General features: G+C 54.9%; 1 protein-coding gene across 3 annotated transcripts in view; it reads right to left on the bottom strand.

Annotated features, from left to right (window-relative positions):
• Positions 1–20,263, bottom strand: part of MYT1L (myelin transcription factor 1 like) — a 133,520-nt gene that overhangs the window by 18,199 nt on the left and 95,058 nt on the right. For all 3 annotated transcript variants that reach the window (XM_029232120.1, XM_029232123.1, XM_029232124.1), the window contains exons 15-17: positions 17,248–17,310; positions 10,468–10,551; positions 8,930–9,151 (exon numbers count right to left, since the gene is read on the bottom strand). In XM_029232120.1, coding sequence (XP_029087953.1) covers positions 8,930–9,151; positions 10,468–10,551; positions 17,248–17,310 — 369 coding nt within the window. The remainder of the gene's footprint in view (positions 1–8,929; positions 9,152–10,467; positions 10,552–17,247; positions 17,311–20,263) is intronic.

Raw genomic sequence — 20,263 nt, 5'->3', positions numbered from 1 at the left:
AAGGACTGGAGCGGCCCCGCTGGCTCTCTCAGGCATCTGAGGTCACGGGGGCACTTTCTCCCCATCCCTCTAGCGTCACGGAGGCTCATGACCTGCCAGTGACACTACCCGCGGGGCCGGTGCCCAGGGCTCTGGCCTCTTGTGCTATTTGGTTCCCAGGGCGTTTCTTCCAACTCCACGCTGCTCAGGGGGACGAACAGAGGACAAAAGGTGCCGGGTCCACGCAGGCCTGGACAGAGCGCCTGGGGGGCCGGGGCAGCTCGCAGGGAGGATGCTGCCTTTAGAGGGATGAAGACGTGATGGTCTCGGGGCCAGCGCTGCCTCCCAGCAAACCTCGGCAGGAACACACCAACGAAGACAGTCTTAGTGTGAGTGTTTCTCAAACCGTCGTGAGGACCAGAGCACGGGGGTCACAAGATGCGTCCAGGGGAACGAGGCCAGGAAGGAGGTGGGGGGCTCGGGGGGTCCGGCCCAGCTGCCTGGCCCTCCTGCCATCAGGACGTGGAGGGGATGCTCCCTCTGCCGGGTGTGGGTCTGGTGACGCATCCCAGCCTCATCTTTGTGCCCTCACGGCCCTGTGGCCCTAGTATCTGGACCTCAGGGGTGCAGGGAGGCCTGGCCATGTCGGGGTGCCCCCGAACGCTACCCTGCTGACCGGGTGGGGCTGCACGGCACCCACAGGCTGGGGGCTGGGGTCAGTGCGGGGAGCCGCGGGTGGGAACCAGTGTTCCTTAGCTCATGCGTTTTTTCGTTCTTCCTCTTTATTTCACCTCCGGCTTTGCTAGAAGGAGAAGCGTGTGCTGCCTTAGAGCTGGAAGCAGAGAAAGGGCTTGTGAGCTTCAAAGTCTCAGTGTTTTGGAGATGCCGGATCCCAGAGTCGGAAAGAAGTCAGCGCACAGGCTGTGGTTCTGGAAGAATTCATCCTGGCGAGATAAAGATTCCTAGAGAAGGGGAAGGAGAAGAGATGGAGGTGCGAAGAGAGCTGGGATGCTGCTGGTCCGGAGAGGAGACCCATGCCCGGCAAGAGACGGGGCTGCAGCAGAGACCCGGCTGCCGGGGACAGACTCCCCACCCCCTCCCCCGAGAGCAGCCTGGCTGGGAGAAGCCCCCAGAGGCCCCACCGCCTCTGCCCTTCAGAGGCCTGGGAGGCAGATGCTGGGGGGAGGCTGGCTGGAGAGGCCTGGCGGTGCCAGGAATACCGAGGGCCAGCCACGTGGGCTGACGGCCAGACGAGACGACCTGGGAGGCCCCAGGCTGCCCACTGATCGGGAGGGACACCCTTGGTGGATGCAGGGGGCACAGGTGCTGGAGGCCCCAGGCTAGGCTGTTGTCCCACAGTGAGGACAGGATGGAGAAAGTCACAGAAAATGGGCGGACGTGTGGACTTCGGATTTCTTACAACACGATCACAGTTTAGAAACTGCTGAGCTCCTGAAAACCTACTTCAGGTTCGCTTAAGAGTTGAGGGCGATGTTGTCCTGATCGGAAATGATCGGAAGAGTCAAAAGTCCCACGTGTGTGTGTGTGTAACTGAGATTGAATCACATTCTGGACCTGAAAGCTTTGAAGACTTCAGTTTCTCCATCTGTTTGTTGGAGAGAAAAATGACCTTGTGTATTCATACTGTTAATTTTTTGTTTGTACATTGCTTTTCCCTATAAAATTGTGACAGGCCAAGCTTCTTGGGGCAGGACTGTATTAAGAGATTTATTTCTCCACAGACCCCTGCACTGTGGCCAAAGCAGCAAGCCTATGGGAGGCCGAGTTCTAAACCAGCCCTTGGGTCCCTGCGAGGTGCCCAGGCCAGGTTAGCCCCATCCTGGAGATAGAGATGCTGGCGATGGGGCGGCCCCTCCTATGATCAGGTGATGGGGCGGCCCCTCCCGTGGCCCGGCAATGATGTATAAACAGCCCTGGGCGGCTGGAGGGGCCTGTGCCCCTGCCGTATTGAGGGCCATGTGGCCAGCACCCGAGGGAGCCTCCAGCACTGAGAGCCACCCTGGTCAAGAGCCAGCAGGAAGATGGGGCCTTGGTCCTGGAGCCTCGAGGAGCTGAATTCTGCCAAGACCTGGATGAGCTTTGGGGTGGACCCTGGGCTGTGGGCTGGGTGGGGACGCACCTGCAGACACTTTGGTTCCAGCTGGTGAGGCCCAAGCCGGGGCCCACGGAGGCCAGGCTGGACTCTACCCTGCAGAATCTGACGGAGCAGCCGCGGGGTGTGGCTTTGAGCCCCTGCGTTTGTGGTTCTCTAGAGAACTGGTGAGAAAATGTCCAGAAACCTGTGGGGGAAGCAGCCTGGGCGCATGTGCCACGGCGAGCCCAGCTCCAGGTGAGGTGGATGCTTGGGTGTGTTCATCCAGTCTTTGTCGGATGTGTCCCAGGCCCGGGAGAGACAGGTGGGTGGACGCAGATGCGCTCCGGGAGGAGGAGTCTGAGAACATCGAACGAGGTGGTGCTTCCCCAGCAAAGCCCCTGCCCCAGGGCCGCCTGTGGTCTCGGGCCCAGGACGCTGGCAGCTGTGACCCCGGCTCCTAACTTTCATGGGCCCTTTGGGATTCACGGTTTGGAACAGATGTTGGATCTGAGCTCTCCCCTCCTTAGTGCTTTTCGTCAAATATTGGAATGCGGAGATTATGCAGTCGGGACGCCTGAGCTGCTTTCGGGGCCAGTGGTCGGCGCAGGGTGGTGCCCAGGGGACGGGCCGAGCTGCCTGGTGTGGGTCCTTTCCCAGGGGGGCACCTGGACCGGGGACCCGGCGGGAAGCTGGGCTTTTAAGGGCAGTGGATTCAAATCCCCCGAAGGCTTTCCCATGCAGTTGTGGGACCAGTAAGGCCAGTGGTCCAAGGAGCAGCTCCAAGGAAGCGGGTGAAACGGGGGCAGTGAGGCACGTGGCCGTGATGACTGTGGTTTCTTGGTGCCGGCGGCTCATCATCGTGGCGCCCGTAAACCCTGCGCCCCTCCTCTGGGGGCTCTGGCTCCGTCAGGGCAGGAGGCCCGCAGCCCCGGGAGCCTCCCCACGGAAAGGACTAGTCCCTCTGCGGGGCCTCACTGCACCCCTCCGCTTGGGGGCCCCACCCCCGCGCAGAGCAGAGGGCAGCCCGCCGCGGGGGGCAGGTTGCCACGTGCCCAGCCTCTTCCCGCATCCGAAGCAAAGCAGAGAACAGGGCTGCCCAGCGTCCCTCTGTCCTCCTGACGGGCAGCCTGGTCGGACGACTCAGGCTGGCGGAGTGAAAAGGGGGCCCAGCTGGCTGAGTCCCGCAAATGCGCCAGAGCAGCACGAGGTCTGCTCTGCATGCAAACGTTCTCCACCCCCGACAGCATCTACTCCTCTGGAGGGGCCACCTCGACTCTCCACCCTCCTCACCTACTGCAGCTCACAGAGAAATCCAAAATGGAGACGGTTCCTCTCGTCGCAGAGTGAAGTATGATGTTTCCAATATGCTTTTGTCAAACAGAAGACCACCCGCGGGTCCGGGGAGCCCTGGCCATGCCTCCTGTCCCCCCGCCTCCGGCCAGGAGGCAGCAGGAGCAGGAAGTTGGGGTTCAGAGAGGGCGGGAAGGGGTGCATGACAGCCCCGGGGGCTGGACGAGAGCCCAGGAGGCAGCAGGGGCAGGGCTGGTCTGCAGCCGGATCGCAGCTCCTGGGCTGTGACGCTGTGGAATCTGGATTTACCATCAGCGGGTCTTGAGTAAGGAACTCTGGGGCTGCTTCAGTGTCCTCCGTCCCCACGTGTGTCTTGGGCGAGCATGGCCCTGGTCTCAGCCTGAGAGGGAACAGAAGGTCCACCTCCGTGCTCCTCGGCAGACATGGACCCGTCCTCAGAGGCCAAGGGCAGTGGGCTTTCCTCCTGGCGGGATGGCTGGGCAGAACGGAGAGGTCAGCCCTCTTCACTCCCTCTCCCTGGGCTCCAGCCCACGAGACCTGGTTTCTTCAGTACCTGCCCTGCGGCAGCCCTGTGTTTGGTCTTGCAGATGCACAGACAGACAGGGATACAGATGGTCCACGGATGAAGGCCCCAGACAGTCCTTGGCTGAATCCAGCTTTCTTCTTACTGGCAGTAGTGTTCTCATGTCTAAAATGGGAACTATGCAGATCTCAGGGCGCTGTGGTTGCCTGTTTACGTAGGTTTTGGTAAAAGCTATGGCTTCTCCGCATTACAGAGAAGCAGGTGCCTAAAGGCTCGCTCTTCTCCTTGGGCTCACAAGGACTACGTTCCCCAGCATCCCATGCGGCCTACATTTCCCAGCATCCCAGGTAGACTACATTTCCCAGCATCCCTTGTACTAGGGGATGTTATGGACCTGGTTCCATCTGTGGGATGTAAAGGAAGTGATCCGTGCTCCCACATCTCCCGAGTGGATCCTGAGTGTTCTTTCCCTCTCTGGCTGTGAAATGAAGACCACCCTTGGAGAATGTGCTGAAGGTGGCCGAGCCCTTTTCTCCTGTTCCCTCATCCAGTTCTGTCATGTGGGCAAGAGGTAAACTTCCACTCTTTGGAGCCAGTTTGGGTGTATCTGTTAAGGCAGGTAGCCTATCCAGCTCATATTTACATTAAACAGGATGGTTGGTTGCAAAAACCCCTCATAGTAAGTACACAATATGGTGACTCGTTTTTATCACAATTCTCTTGGAAAGTGTCAAGCACAATAAACATCCTAAAAAAGCCTATCTACTCATTTATAAGAGCCGTAGAGGAACTGAAAATAAATAAACCACGTCATGTGGTTCAGGGGGAAGAGGTTTAAGGGGGGCTGGGAGGGAATTAAAAAAATATTTTGGTCAAGCTCAGTGAGAGATGACTTGCTTCTAAGATTATTTATTTATTTGTTAGGGTTAGAATTGTGGCTTTAATTTTGGAGAAGCTTCCTAATCTACATAAAGTGGTAAGATTGGGGTGATAGCACAGTATGACCAGCACACCCGCACACAGAGAAGCGGTTCCACAGGTAGACCCCCTGCCCACGCCCTCCCTCCTGCCCAGCCCCTCCCTCCAGCCTGCCTCCGTCCTGCATCACCGGCCCCATAGTGCACACAGTCCTGACACCCGACCCAGGCTTGGGGGGTCTTCCCGGCCAGCTGAGCCATTGCCCCCCAAGCCAGCTGAGACCCTGGAAGAGCATCCTCTCTCCTGCCCTTGCTCCTGACACCTCTAACCCTGATCCTGGAATCCTGAGTCCCTGTACCCTTTCAGGCACCTCATCGTGCCTCTGATGAGATCCCAGTGCCTCGGTCTGCCTCTCAAGATCTGGCCCCGTCAAGTCCCCGTGACCGCTCTGTGCCTTTAATTCTTTTCACCCGTTGGTTTCATTCCTTCAGGTAAATCTCGTATCCAGATTCACCCCTCCTAGAAAACCCTCCCTTGCTCCCGAGCCCCTACGAGCTACTCCCAGGTATTGTCTCCCATCCCACCCGCCGTTTTTGACGCAGCCAATCCTAACCATAGAGTAAGCCAATCCCTAGTCCTTTATAGCAGCTCTGCCTATAGGGACCGGGAGGAGGTCCTCCCACCTATCCTTACACGGAAGAAATGAGTGGAAATGATTTTGCAGCCAACAGGGACTGTGGGAGCTCAGGGCACGTGTCACCTGTCAACGTCCTTTTCCCAGAATATCCATGTGGTCACCTCCCAAAGAGGAAAGCGGGGTGAGTGGGCTTCCTGGGACCCGGAAGCCAGGGCGGGTGCTCCCCCTTCATCCACGCACCTTAGGAAGTGATCCTTTATCATCTCGCTGGGTGGTCACAACTTGGAGGGAAAAGAGCAATAACACAGGAATTTCTGTTTCCTTCTACTCTTTTTCTGATTCTAAAAGCTGCTTTGCTTTCATGGCACATGGGTTGTACAAGGAGCCCTGCATCTCAGGGTACCACCCATGTCTTTCTGGGAGGCCCCTCCTCACTGAGGAGGCCTTAAAGGTCTGGGGAACCAGAGAGCCGATGGGCCCTGGGCCTCCGGGGGAAGAGGCGTATGGAAACCCTACCAAGCCTGTGTTTGTGCCCAAGCCATGTTCCTGCCCAGGATCTCGGTTCTTACACCTCCAGGGAACAACGTTTCATCTACACAATAAAATAAATGAAAACTTGTTCAACAGTTGAAAACTGCAGGCTGACATGCGACAGGACATGATTCCACCTTAAAAGCCAGATGATTCTGACACAGGCTACAATGTAGAGGGACCCCAGGACGCTATGCTGTGCGAGATAAGCGATCACGGGTCAGACACCATGTGATTCCACTTAGGTGAGGACCAGAGAGTCAGATCCGCTGGAGAGTGGGTGCCAGGGGCTGGGGCGGGGGCTGGGAGTGTGTGTCTAGTGGGGGCAGGGTTTTCCTGGGAAGGTGAAGGGCTCCAGAGGCAACAGTAGCAGTGGCTGCACAGCAGTGAGACTGTGCTTACGGCCCCTGAACTGGACACTTAAAAATGGGTGAGACGGTAAATTTTATGTTATGTGCTTCACAGCACAATTTAAAAAATGCAGATCAGCTCTCTCAGGGTCCTGATCGCCTCTCTAACCACTCCACCCCACGCCCGCGCCCTGCCAGACATATTCACACCCGGAGGGAGGGCGCCCGCCTATCACCTGACACCCCTGGGTTCCCAACCCTTTCCACGCAGCATCTACATAACCTTCCTCCTCAGAGGTGACAGGTAGCAGGTCAGACTGTTCTGATTAAGCTTCACAGTGAAATAAAGTATCAAAGTCTCTGCGCGGCTCTGCCCACCACAAGCAGGGCCCCCTTGGAGCTGCTTCTGAGATGCTCTGAGGGTCCACCCTCCAGCTCCATCTCACGGTGGAGCCGCAGTGCCCTGGACCAGAGGCTCGGCTCCCAGCGCAGGCTGGGCGGACCAGGCTGGTTGCTTGTTCCCTGGACTCGGGGAGCTCCTCCCGGGACCCTCCTTGGGGCTCTGGGTGAGCTGTCTGCAGACCCCAGGGTGCGTCACGAGGAATTCTAGGTGAGAGAGATTCTGCCCAAGTCACAGGAGTCACCGGCTGTGCCTGTCTTCACTCGACCTGTCCGGAGATTCCCTCCATCTGCTCAAGGCAAAGGCACCTTTGAATCAACACCCCCCTCCTGGCCAGAGGCCCTGGGGAGATGTGTCTCTTGGGGGAAAAGAAACAGGGAAGGCCAGGAACCAGGAGATCCTGGGCGTCTTTACGAGATCACCTCCGTCCTGGCACCTGGGTGTGAATCTGGAGGGTGATCAGGTGTGTGGGGTGAGCCCAGCAGCATGTGGGGAGGGGTGAGCCCCGAGGGTCCTGCCTGGTGGTAGCGACTCGGAGTCTGGGGCCCTCGAGTCGTCCTCCCTGCGAGCCCTGAGGACGCGCTGAGTAACCAGCCTGCGAAGGCGAGTAGGATCTGCTGGGTGGCTCTGAACAAAGGGTTATTCTTCCGACTCTAAGGCAACTATCCTATCAAAGGTTTGGAAACCAGCAAACGCCACACAGGTAGCAGTTACGCCTGTTTCTGGAAACTGAGTGCTTACATTTAATCAGAGAAGTGGAGCTTGTCTTCATTTGTGTCAGATTAGCCAACCACGTATACCCTCATTCATAGGTCATGTGGGCAGGATTTTTAAATTTTTAAAAAATTTATTGATTGCCCAAAACTTAAGGAAGTAGGCATTTTTTGGAGGGCACTTTGGCACTTCCTATCAACATGTAAAAACTAGCGTTTTTGCTTCTAGGACGGTACCCTGAAGACACTCTGGTACAGGGATGTACAGAAGTCAGCAGAAGGGAGTTCCCTGCCGGGTAACATCCCGTCTAGAGTGGAGACTGGGGGCCGCAGGCCGAGCCCTCCCTCTGGAAAGGAGGGGGCCGCTCTGAGCAGGAGTGAGACGTTCGCCGGCCAAGGACACGCCTGCTACCAGCTGGGCCCGGGGCTGTTCTGGTGAAGGGCCAGCCCTCGTTCCACGCAGACGCCTAGGAAACACTGTGATCTATTTCTATCAAAAAGAAGAAACCGGTGTGCCATGGGGGTCAGGGGTCTCTGTGCCCCTGGGCACGTTAAGCCGGGCTGCGTGCCTCTTTGCTCAAGGGCGCTTTCTGAAGGGGGATGCGGGGACTTCCCACCTTGGGGAGAGTCAGGGAAGGACACTCATGTCTCTCTTTAGGCCCCTTCGTCCCGTCTGAGTCTCTACCTGAGCAGGAATTTCTTTTACAATAAAATCACTTCCTAAAACTGTTAAGGCGCATCGTCACGCATCATTCCGTTTGGCTCATTGCATGTTCCATGCAGTTTTGCAGATGGAGGCAAGGCGCACGGGGTTTGTGGTCAGAGAGGCCGAGGGAGCCCCGTGGCTTTATGTCGTATGTGTGATGCTGTGTCCCCCCACCTGGATCCTGGGAAGCTGGGGCACGCCTGTGATTTGTCCACGTCAGTCATTCATCCTGATTTCTACAGGGAGCCACTTGCTTCAACAGAGCAAGCCTCTTCTTCTAAGGCAACGTAATCGCATATATAGATATTTCACAATTAAGCAAATAACAATCAATGGTGATGATTGGCCCTTCTGTAGGATTCCTGATGTATCTGATGAGGCCTTTGTAACCAGGTGCCACCCACTTCCCTCGAGTAGGACCTGCCTGCAATATTCAGCCAAAATGAATAACTAAATCCACAGATACTCCTGTGAGTGTGTGTGCGCGCGCGTGTAAAATGACAGCCTATTTCTTTCTGCGGATCCTGATCAAAGACATTTGGAAACCTCTACGTACATGCAGACGTGGTAGGACGAGTCTGTGCTTTTCAAAATAAATTTGTTTGTTTCTTCCTTTCCCGAGCCTCAGAATGTCATGAGTTGGTACCATAGTGTTCGGGGTCTCCTCTCTCAGCCTGAGGGGTGGGCGTGGCACCATCGCGGGCCAAGCGGCGCCCCCGGCCTCCCCGCGCCGCCCGCGGCGCAGAGCCTGGGCGGGCGTACTCACCTGCGGTGCGTGAGGAAGCTGCCACTGACGTGCCCGGAGCCGTCACAGCCCGGCGTGGGGCAGGACATGCCCTCCGTCTTCACGGACTTCCAGGAGAACTGGGAGCCATTGAGGTACCCGTCCTTCTGCCTCTTGGCCGCCAAGGGGCACCCGGACGCACTTCGGTGGGAGGCGTACTTGCCGGTGATGTGGCCCTGGCCATCGCACCCGGGCACGGGGCACCTGGGGGACAGAGGGGCAAGCTTGGCTGTCTCGCCACCCTACGCCTGGTGGCCCCCAGCAAGGTCAAGTTAACCTGACACGAGAGGCAAACCGGCATCCTCTACTGCAGCAGAAGGAAAGAAAAAGAAAAGTCCCGAAAAGACACCACCTAGCGGAGCCGTGAAGTAGTTCACCCTCCTGGAAACTGGTCCAGGCCAGGTGGGAAGAAGGTTTACCTGGAACACCAGAAAGTCCAGGCTTAGTGAGGGATGCAGATGCCGTGCGTGACAAGGAAGAACCAGTTTGTTGGAGCAAGTGAGATGCGGGCATCTGTTCAAGAGGCGAGTCACAGCTTTTATGGTGGAGATGTGCAAAGTCAATGGGAAACTGCAGGATTATTTTTAAAACATTGTCGCATAAACCTGTGTTCTTCTCAGGAGCTAGAGAATATTCATTTGTTTGGCTATGTTTTCTGAGATCACAGGATACCCTTCCAGCTAGATAGGTTTTTGAGCAGCAGAGGTGGTATTTAGTTAAGTTTCCGGGCATAGCTTTGGCACGAGGTACCCCAGGAGCATTTTTTTTTTTTTTTTTAATAAACAGGAAAATCATTGGTTGGAGCTAAGGTTCAGCAACAGGGTAATTAAATCGTGCTTCTGAAACTTCTCTATTGCAGGTTATGGCAAAGGGCTGAGGACTCACAGCCAAACCGCAAACACATTTTAATTTTAATCAAAACTTTTCTCTAAAGACACTGAATGAATGAGATTAAAATTTCAGGGAGATAGCAGCAGGTTTATCTCACAGACTTTTGAGACCCAGGCTCACCGGGCAGCGGTTCGGGGCAAATGCCTGTGGGGAGGGGTAGGGGCTAGCCTTCTACCCACCGTGCTCTCCATCCCGCCTTAGCGAGAAGCAGAGTACAGGCAGCTAAGCGACCTTCCTAAGCTGGAAGTCAGCCAGATGTTCTCTTTAGCTGTTGTAGTTAATAACTTCCTATGCTCTCACGGACCTGCCTTTCCCAGTAAATTACACTGCTTTTCCCATCCGAGGTAGAGGGAACTTTCTTATACTTAGGTTACTCAGAGCATCGGATGGATGGATGTTTGGTTATCACCTCACCTGTCACTTAGAGGATGCTTTTGGTCAGTTAGCAGGTGTGCATGGTCTGGTTTCAATGCTGTGACCTCACACTTGACCGACCTCTCCAAGCCTGGCCTCCCCGCCAGCCCCCAGCTTCCACTGACCCGACACCGGCCCCCAGCTTCCCCCGCCCCCGCCCCACGGCCCCCTGACCCCGCCCCCCGGGCCCCTGACCCGCTCCCCGGCCCACACACCTGATGGGCTCCTGGTCTTCCTTGTCCTCTTTGCTCTGTGCTATCCTGATGCCGCTCTTCTTGGCTCTCGGGCAACCTGAAAGGCTAAGGAAGAAGCGCGACTTCAGGAAGCGCCTAAGCTATTCACCCCGCAAGCCCCTTTCACTGTCGATGGGGCTTTGACGCAGTTTCCTCCAGCAGTTGGTGCTTCTTGGCATGAAAACGATATCCTGGGGGCAGCTCCTCTGTGCTCCCCCTAGGCCTTCAGACACTGTCAGGCCCCCGCGAGGGTGCCCAGAGCCTGGGTGGGAGAAGCTGGTGTCAGGAGTCACCAGGAGAGGCCGGGCTGACTTGCCAGAGGGGGATGAGCTTTCTGCACAGAAGGGGCCACAGGGAAGAAGAAACACACGCCTCCCCATTCCTTTTTGGTGGCGTTCCTGTGGCCGGATTCCAGAGCCCTTCGTCTTGGGAGGGCGCGTGTCCTGGGCATCCGTCCCCACTTACCTGGATACGGCTGGCTTCCCATGGCATCTGCGGAAGATGCAGTGCAAGTTGACCAAGCTTATTCTATTTAATTTTGGAATTTTGGAAATAGCGGCTCACGTTGTCTAAAGGAACTTTGCTAGCTGGAATGTCTATATATGAGTTTTTTTCTGTCCAACAACAGCTAACTGTAGGCTATTAGGCTATTAGATGTGAGATTATATAGAATAAGCGGGAATTTTTGCAGAGAACTGGAGAAGCAGGCATTGGACCGTTTCTGGAGCCCCCGGGGAAGTGTGGAGGCAGAGGCCCCAGGGCTGAGCCAGGGAGGAATGTGCCGTCCACTGGATCGTCCTGACCACAGTACATGCTTTTCTGCTGGGTCTGGTTTCTGTCTGAGCACACTGGCCCTCAGGCAAGGGCCCGGCTGTCTTGGGGGGCACCCCCATCACCCCGTCACCCCATCACGGCCGTCTCCTTGGTTCTGTTCCACGTTTATGCAGGCGCCTGGCTCCTCTCTGTAAAGTTGCAGCTCCGGAGCCCCCCGCCCCTCGTGTCCCCATTTTCAAGCGCTCCAACTCCCCTGGCACGCGGCCTCCCTCGCTCCGCCGCTTCACCTGTCACCCTCTACAGGACAGCAAAAGAGAGTGCGTGCGCCTTGATTCACTCTCTCCCGCTCCCTCCATCTCTCTCCTCCTTTTTTGGATAAAAATTTAGAAAGTGGGGGCTGTGTTTTCACACCTCTGGTCCCCCCGGGGTCTTCTGTGAGAACTGCTCTTATCCTGGTGGGTCACGGTGGCCCGCAGGAACCAGGACGCCGCCTTCACACTGCAGGACCGGCTGCAGCTCCTGCCACCCTGCTGGGGTCCGTGTCTGGCCTCGGCTCTGCGGCTCCGCGATCTGCAAACTCCGTGGTCCACTTGGCTTGCTCTGCCCGTGCTGAGCCAGTCCCCCCTCCAGGCCCTCCTCTGTCCTCACGCTGCCACGGCTCCTTGGTCTCCAGGTACCAGGCGGCGATGACTCCCAGCTGCCCCTCTGCAAACCGTGCTGCCCGCGGGGACTGGGACACCTTCGCTGCTGCTGCTGCCGGAAAACTCACCGTCCTCCCCGGCCGAGCCCACACCACTCCCGTCTGCTCCTGTCAGGGGCCAGAGGCTGGGTCACCCGTGGCCGTTCCCGGGTTTTCTCTCCCACGAGTCCTGTGGCTCTTCCGTCCTGAATGCCTTCCAAGTCGATGTCACTCCTGCCTGTGGGATGGGGTGTCAGAGCCGCAGGGCTCAGCTGCATGCGCGTGTGGTCTGCTTAGCCTCTGCCCGCTTCCGACTCACCTCAGGATGGACCCACACCCCTGCACGCAGCACCCAAGTCTCCTGGTTTGGGCGCCGCCAGCCCTGCTGTCCCTGCCCCACGCGGTCCTCTTGGAGGCTTCCGGCATGTCCCGGTCCCGGCCAAGCCATCCTCGGGCCTCGCATCCCTCCCCGTCTGCTTGCCCTCAGCCTGGACGGTCTTCCTCCAGGGAGTCTTCTCTGCCCACCTGCCATCCTGACAGCAGCCCTGGGGCTCTCACGGCCCCCGGTCCCCGTGGTGTTTCTCACTCCATCCTGGTGACTGTCCATTCGCTCGTCCACACGAGTGTCAGTTCCCTGTGTGTTTATTCTCCCTTCTTCCTCTGATTCCCAGGCCAATGCCTTGCGCAGAGCAGGTCATAGTTAGATGTTTGTCGTGAGTTAATCAGTGAATGACGAGGAGGGGTGGGTGGGACTCGAGGATCCTGCCTGGGAGCCCGTCTTTCCTGCCCGTCCCCACACGGGGACCTTAGTGGTGAAGGGAAGCCACAGGCCAGGACGCTGGCCAGGGAGCCTGGCTCTGAACTTGGGAGAGAGGTGAGGCTCTGCGTCCTCACCGACATGGGGCTGGGAGTGAAAATAAACTGGAACAGGACCAAAACAGAACAGATAGCGCAGCAGGGAACTTAGTCTGGACCCGACCCTGACTCCGAGGAAACCCTGGCTCTGACACGGGCTGGCCTGGAATCCCGGCATCCTTGTCTAGGCGAGGGAGTCCACAGCCAGCTCTTGCAGGCCGGTCTGGGGTCACTGTCACCTCTGAGCGTGGGTCCCGTGCGCTGGCCCCTCACATGCCCTTAGGAGAAGAGCCACGCTCGGAGAGTGAGATTATCCACGCACATGTTCTCGGCACGTAGTGACTGCTCAGTACAGCTTGTCTTTCGCTGTCAGAGAACATTCTGGAGCCCGAGGGGTGCCACTGCTCTACGAGATGGGGAGGGGTCCCGGGGGAGTCAGATTCGTGCCGCATCGCCGTTTGTGAAAAGCCTGGGTGCCACCTCTGCCTCGGAGCACCCGCTCCAGGCCGTGGGGCCTGCTGCTATTGGCAGGTGGGAGGATGGCGTCGGAGGAGGCCTGGGGAGGCCACGGGGACGACCTGGCCAAGAGGTTGCTGTGCCAGCCTGTCTGGAAGTTGCAGAAACAAGCCAGCCTGGAGAAGGGGCAGGAGAAGAGAAAAGAGGCCTGGGAATAGGACCTTTGAGGGAGAGAGCTGAAGCAATGGATTGCTCTGTCGTGGTCTGAAGACAAGAAGACCAAGCCGCAGCCTGAACCCCTCCGTGTGCGATGCTGAGCGAGGTTTCTCCGCTCAGGACAGACAAAGCTGATGATGGGCATTTTTTGATAGAACATCAGAGATGGTCAACAATATTGACCAAAATGGACTTAAAAAAGCTTCAGAGGAGGGCTTCCCTGGTGGCGCCGTGGTTGAGAGTCCGCCTGCCGATGCAGGGGACACGGGTTCGTGCCCCGGTCCGGGAAGATCCCACATGCCACGGAGCGGCTGGGCCCGTGAGCCGTGGCCACTGAGCCTGCGCGTCCGGAGCCTGTGCTCCGCAGCGGGAGAGGCCGCGACGGTGAGAGGCCCGCGTACCGCAAAAAAAAAGAAAAGCTTCAGAGGTGACGTTGAGACAGAAAACACATCACCATTACAACCCAAACAAGAGCAAGGCAAAGCAGTCCCCACCTGGGGTCGGGGGTGACCCTCCTTTCCCTGTGTGAACTTTGCAGGCCGTCCCAGGTGCAGAGGCCCATCCACGACCAGATGTGTGACACTGGCGGTGGCCACTAGGCTGAGTTCTGTCTCCGACACATAATCGCTTAGAGCCTGTTTCCTCCAGTGCAGAGAGAAATGAAATTACCTGCTGCTCAGGGTGGCTCTGAGGCTGGCGGGGCCGAGTAGACTTTCCTAGTTCCCGGGACAGTGCCTGGGACACACAGTCCTTGGTGGCAGCTACAGCAGGGAGAAGTGAGCTCCTGTAATGTAGACAGCGTCTGCATGTGTGCATTTGGCCTGGGGGCCGGGGGTGGGCGAGTCCCGGCCACAGCTGCTCAGGGGCACCCGAGGGTCCTCGTGCTGTGACTGCTCTTCCCCCTGGAGCCCGAGGACGGGCGTGCACACCCCTTTTCGTTGCGCTTCGCAGACCTTGCATTTTTCACCAGCTGAGGGTCGTGGCCACTCCGAGTCAAGCAAGTTCTTTTGGCTCCGTTTTTCCAACAGCACTTGCTCACTTTGTGTCTCTGTGTCACATTTCAATGGTTCTCGCACTTTTCAAGCTTTTCTATTATTGTTTGTGATCAGTTATCTGTGATGTTACTATTACGAGAAGACTGCAGCTTGCTGAAGGCTCAGATGATAGCCAGCATTTTTTTAGCATTTTAAAAACCAAGGCAATTACGTCATTTTAGACATAATGCTATTGTGCACTTAATAGACTACAGTGTAGTGTAAACATAACTTTTGTATGTGGTGGGAGACCAAAGACGTGTGGGACCCGCTTTATTGTGGCCTTCGCTGTATTGCAGCGAGTGGCCTGGAACCGAGCCTGCGGTATCTCTGAGGTGTCTGTGGCTGCCTGGTAACCTGGCACAATTTAGCAGAAGGCTGAGGAATCGGTCCCTGAGAGGAGTTTCCCTGTGGTTTGCATGTAGGTAACATCGCCTCATGTTCCTGGGAATGGATCAAGTAAGAGTAACCCCGAAAGGCGTGTTTCTATGTGTACTTACGACCTTCAAGGGTCGTCGGGCCTGGGGGGCCGCTTCTGTCTTTCCGCAGCGTCCACAGGACTGTTACCCTAGCCCCACTTCTGCTCAGCCAACAGCTCAGGCCCACCCTAACTTCTACGCGTGGAAAGTATTCTCGGATAAACGATACTGCGAAATGTGCTCTACTTTTAATAGGCCGCCCCCTGTAGGGCTGTACGTAGCACTGAAATGTGCTGAAAGCCAAATCAAATTTCCTTTCCAAATGTACAGAGCAATCCTGGTGCTTTTTAGTCCAGGCACAGAGTATAGCTTAAATCCAAGCTTAAATTACGTTTCATTCACAAGTTTACGCTATACGAATATACCCACCATTCTAAAATACACGTTAAATGCATGCGCATGTTCAAATTATGAATAGATTTACATGATGTCAAACCAAAAAAAAGTAGTAAAATAGACATTTGGATATGGAATGACCAGTAAATGTTCACTTTTAGTTTGCAGGCATTATTCAGTGCTGGGAATTCTGGCCTTGTGAGGACTGAGGTAAATTCTAAGATAAATTAAAATAAAGAGTAGCATAGAGTGTGCTTGACTTAGAAACTTAACTAGAGCTTTATTTTATTTTATTTCATTTTCTCTAAACCGGTGATCCTACGCTGGGGATCCCTTTTGGAATGTATTCACCCTTGTTCTACATTCACAATACAGCAGCTGGCTCTGGGCCGCCGGGTAAAACCAGCAAGACAACCTGGCAAGGCTCCTCTCGACCCTGTGGTGCATGGCAGTGGCCCTGGGAACATTCGGACATGTCTGCAGACACCTAGTTGTCATGAACGGGGATGGCAGTGCCACCGGCATCTAGTGGGTGGAGCCAGGGATGCTCCCCAACATCCTCCAACGCATGGGACGGCCCCCAGAGCAAAGAACGATCTCATCCCGAGTGCCCACATTGCCCAGGTGGACAGCCCTGGTCTAGAGAATGAGGTGTTTTTATCAAGTCAGTGTGAAGAATCCACCCATAAATTGAGGAATTCAGTTCTCCTTGTTGGTCATCATAATTCCTACTTTTCCCAGACCTGAGCCGTAGAAACGATGCTCCCAAATGGCTGGAAAGTGAACACAGAAGCCTGTGGCCTTAAGGAGGAAACAGCCCACCCTGCCAGCTCCGTCTCTAAGCCACGCTGAGCCAGCCAGCCCGGGAGCGCCCCCTGCTCTGAATGCTGGGATCTGGTCACTCGGGCAGCCACACGGTGTGGACCCCCCGTGACCCACACAATCCACTCTGCTTGTGGACGGTGCACGGGCTGTAGGGTGACCCACACCAACTGTCCTGACTCCCTCCCTCCCTCTCTCCTCCCCCCTCCTTTCTCTTTTCTCTTCATTTTTGTTGCTGTTTTTGTTGGGGAAGCATTTAAAGCTGAAGGGCTCATCCACATTCCGACTGCCCACTTTATAATCTGATTTTAGAGGGTGGCAAGGCGACAGCTATGTTGTAACATGGTTTGTTTATTTGTTAGACACAGCTCCCCTTCCTGCATTGGAGACTTCGAGTTACGAGGGTCTCCGTTCAGAGAGGCTCTTGTCCTGACCTTGGCTTGTTGATCCTGACTGAACACGACAAGGAATTCTTGCTCCTGCCCACGGGGTCTAGACCCACCTTTGTGCAGGTGTTGTACCAACAGGCTCTTTCAATCCACTTCTAACATAGGGCCTGGTGTAAGACAGACGTTTGTAAACTATTCAGCGACCGTGGGCCTCTTGCTGCCTCATACGACTGACTCTTCACGCTGTACTTAGACGCTCCCTGCTCTTTGGGACCGGCGGGGCCTGGGATTTGTAAGGTCAAGCCTTTCTGTGTGTTCAGCTCTGCTGATCCCTCCTTATAATAACCGTACAGCTTTGGGGCTCAAATCTCAATATTTAAGAGATCCACTCTCAGTGGGATTAGCATGCTTGTCTCTCAATGGCTGTTCTCTGGCATCTTATAACACCCTGGCTCTTTTTCTCGTCCCTTTTTGATTTAGAAAGACGTGCTCCTGGGTGACTTGAGAAACGTTTCTTGCAGATGGAGCCAGTGGCACCATGAGGGGGACGTCAGAGGGGGGCCACGGTCCCGAGAGCTGGCGTTCTAAGTGAGGCCCCTGGGGACAGCCCCGTTTTGTGGGCGAGGGTCTCTAGACCCTTAATTCACCAGTGGAGGCAACCCGAGCCCCCGTTAGGGGTCCCGCGCATGGAGGGGGTGTTTGCGGGAGCGAGCCATGCATACCTCCGATGGGAAGCGTAGTTGCCGGTGATGTGCCCGGAGCCGTCGCAGCCAGGGGTGGGGCACCTGCAATTACAAAGGCACATGGAAAGGCATCAAACCCCTGAACAAGTCACTTTCTTACTTATACAGTTCCAAAGTCTCTTTAATGCTGAGCCTTCCTGGGTGAGGAGGTGAGATGGAGCTGGAGGGTCCCCGCCGGGCTCGTGGGGCGTCCCCATCCTCGTCCACCACCAGGTGCGGCTCGGACCCCTTCTTCCCTCCGCGCACAGCGGTGCCGTCCAGGGACCAGCGATCTCGGGGCGGCAGCTGCCCCTCCTCAACAGCCGTGCGGCACCTTGGTCCCCAGGTGTTCACCCCATGTTCCCAGCCCTTCCATCATTACTTCAAGTCCAGTGGAACCAGTCACAGCAGGACCTGTTGCTGCACCCTCCGAACACGATGCGCGACTGGTCATGAAAAGGCGCACACGGCGGCCCAAGACCGGTCCCCGTCTAAACTCAAAACAGCGGCGTTGCAACAGGCCCGTCACAGTGGCCCCTCCCAGCCGGGCCCCTGGTTGGCCCCAGAGGCTGGTGCGGGCAGCCTCCTGTACCAGCCCTGGGAGTTAGACTAGCTGTCTTTCAGACCGTCATCGGGCACTCAGGTAGCTTTGATTTACCTTAAAACCCTTCTTACTTTTAACTGACGTGAGTAGGGAGTAGGGCACAGATCTGTCTCGGTCCATAAGCCAAGTCAGCTGAGACGCTGAGATTAGTTTGGGCACCTACGCTGCCTGTGTTTAGACCTCTCCAGGAAACTCCGTGCAGTCTCTTAACTACCACATTGCCACTGTGCTAATGGGAGGGGATGTTTTTAAAGAGAGCTTTATGGTCATTGCCCTCTGTGGAACTTCTCAAATACGCCATCTCAGGAATAAGCAGTCCTACAAAGACACTTTCACTTCAACCTACAACAGCTGCATTTGCACCCACCAGGAATGTAAGAATTAAGGACAAAAATTAAGAAAAAAATGTTTTTCTTTTCACTAAATTTTAACTCTCAAGAGACAAGGATGAGATGATTTAGTAACAATATTACCACCCAGTAGTAACCCTCAGATCATGCCCTGTGCTCCCCCCACCCCCCTACTCAATGAGCATCTGAATTCCTGGCAGGGACAAAAATCACAAATTAAAAATGGTTCATAAAGGTACATGCTTCTAAGAGATTTCAATTTGCTTTCCACTCAGAAAGCCACCCTGGATATTGGATGTCGGGTTAAGGCCAGCAGATTACTTGCTTACAGACAGACTTTCTCAAAACCAGTGAGAGTGTCAGGGAGCGTGGTGGGCATTCATGCAGCTGGGCTGAGTTCAAGGGTGTGAATGTCCCAGTTTACAGTTAGATGCGCAATCAATTGTTGGTATTTAGAAACTGACAATTCTCATTTAGTCCTGAGAAAAGGAACGTGATTACAGATCTCAGGTGTACAGTTGATACTTGGCATAGCCTATAAAGGGTTAAAGTTTATAGACTGCTGTGGGAGAATAAAAAAGGCACTGAGGGAAAAGGGGTCGAGAAATCGTCGATGTGTGTAAGTGGAATCAGGGTTTAAAAATAGGAGTTTGGGGCAGAAGGAGTTTAACGCTGTCCTTCCATCAAAACGATACCCTGAATCAGATTGTTGGCCTGTCATTAAAGTAACAGCTGTTCATGAACTGAAAGTTTGACCTCAAGACTATTCCGTCAATAATGACCTAAATGACTGAATCTAACTGATCTCCCAAATGGCACCTCATGTGGAGACACCCCCAACCCCAGAGGGAGGAGATTTGGAAAGCAATAAAAATCATTCTAAGAGAAGCTAATCTGCATGCACATTTCTGTTTTGAAAATGTATCAAGAAACAGTAATGTTTCCGACCAGCCAATAATATACATGTGGCCTTGCTTTTTGGTCAAAAGAAAAAAATCCTTAAAGTCTTCCTAATTTAAGCGCCTAGTGCAAATTTATTTAAAATTTTTTTCATTTAAACATGAGTAGAAATTTTTTAATGTCTTTTTTTTGATAGAGGCAGGAGGAGGTTGACATATTCTGTTCAAATTTAAGTAGGCATTTTAGTCAAAATCATGAAAACGAGAATTTACTAATTATAAAAAAAGAGAAAAGGATTTTGGAGTAGTTTTTGTGTGTTTAAGCCATTTACAGATGCATCATCTGATAAAAAAGAGGCATGTAAACTGTCCTTTGTCACCATGAAAACAAAGAAAATGTTACTGGCTCATTTTCAGACCTTTCACAGTGTCAGGAAAGAATAAACATTCCCAGAAAGAGGCCTGGCTTTCTTGAAAGGTTTGTTATTATCTTCAGGGTTTCAAGTTCGGCCGCTGGGGTCCAATCCCTGGCCTGCCACTTGCTGGCTTCGAGAATGTGGGGAAATTAAACCTCCAAGGTCACGCCCCTCAGCCGGGGGAAGAGGATGGGGGAGGGAGCTTGTCTGTGCTTGTTGGGAGGCTGCCGTCCCCTGGAGCTTCAGGACCACAGGGCTCCGTGCAGGCTGTGAATGCACGCTCACAGCACCCACCCCTGAAAGAGCCAGCTGTGGTTTCTCGAGGGTGCTAAGTCGGCCTTTTCCTCTTTAGGTGGTGCTCCTGGAGCACATGAGGCAGCCCTGGATGGGCCCTCAAATATTCTTTCTTCTGCCAGCTCTATGGCGCTCATTTTCATGTTCCTATTCAAGAGTTTAAGGCTTTTGGAAACTCTGAGATGTACATACAAATTTCCTCGCTTTAATAAATCTCATCATTCAAAAATACACAGCTTTCTGAAGTTGGTGGATGTGACAATTCATGCATCAAAAGGGGTCTTTGCTCCAGGACGCTTGGTAACAGGCTGCTGTAGAATCGATGTGCAGAAATTCGATTTGCACCTCCTCATCTAAGGGCACCTCCCCATCTAAGAACACCTCCTCATCTAAGAGCACCTCCTCCTCTAAGGGCACCTCCTCATCTAAGAGCACCTCCCCATCTAAGGGCAC

Source organism: Monodon monoceros, unplaced genomic scaffold (genome assembly GCF_005190385.1).
Source record: "Monodon monoceros isolate NGI ecotype Baffin Bay Population unplaced genomic scaffold, NGI_Narwhal_1 Super_Scaffold_19, whole genome shotgun sequence".
In the NCBI taxonomy this organism is placed as follows: domain Eukaryota; kingdom Metazoa; phylum Chordata; class Mammalia; order Artiodactyla; family Monodontidae; genus Monodon; species Monodon monoceros.
Note: the sequence above shows the minus strand (reverse complement) of the source record. Positions and strands in the feature narration are given on the sequence as shown.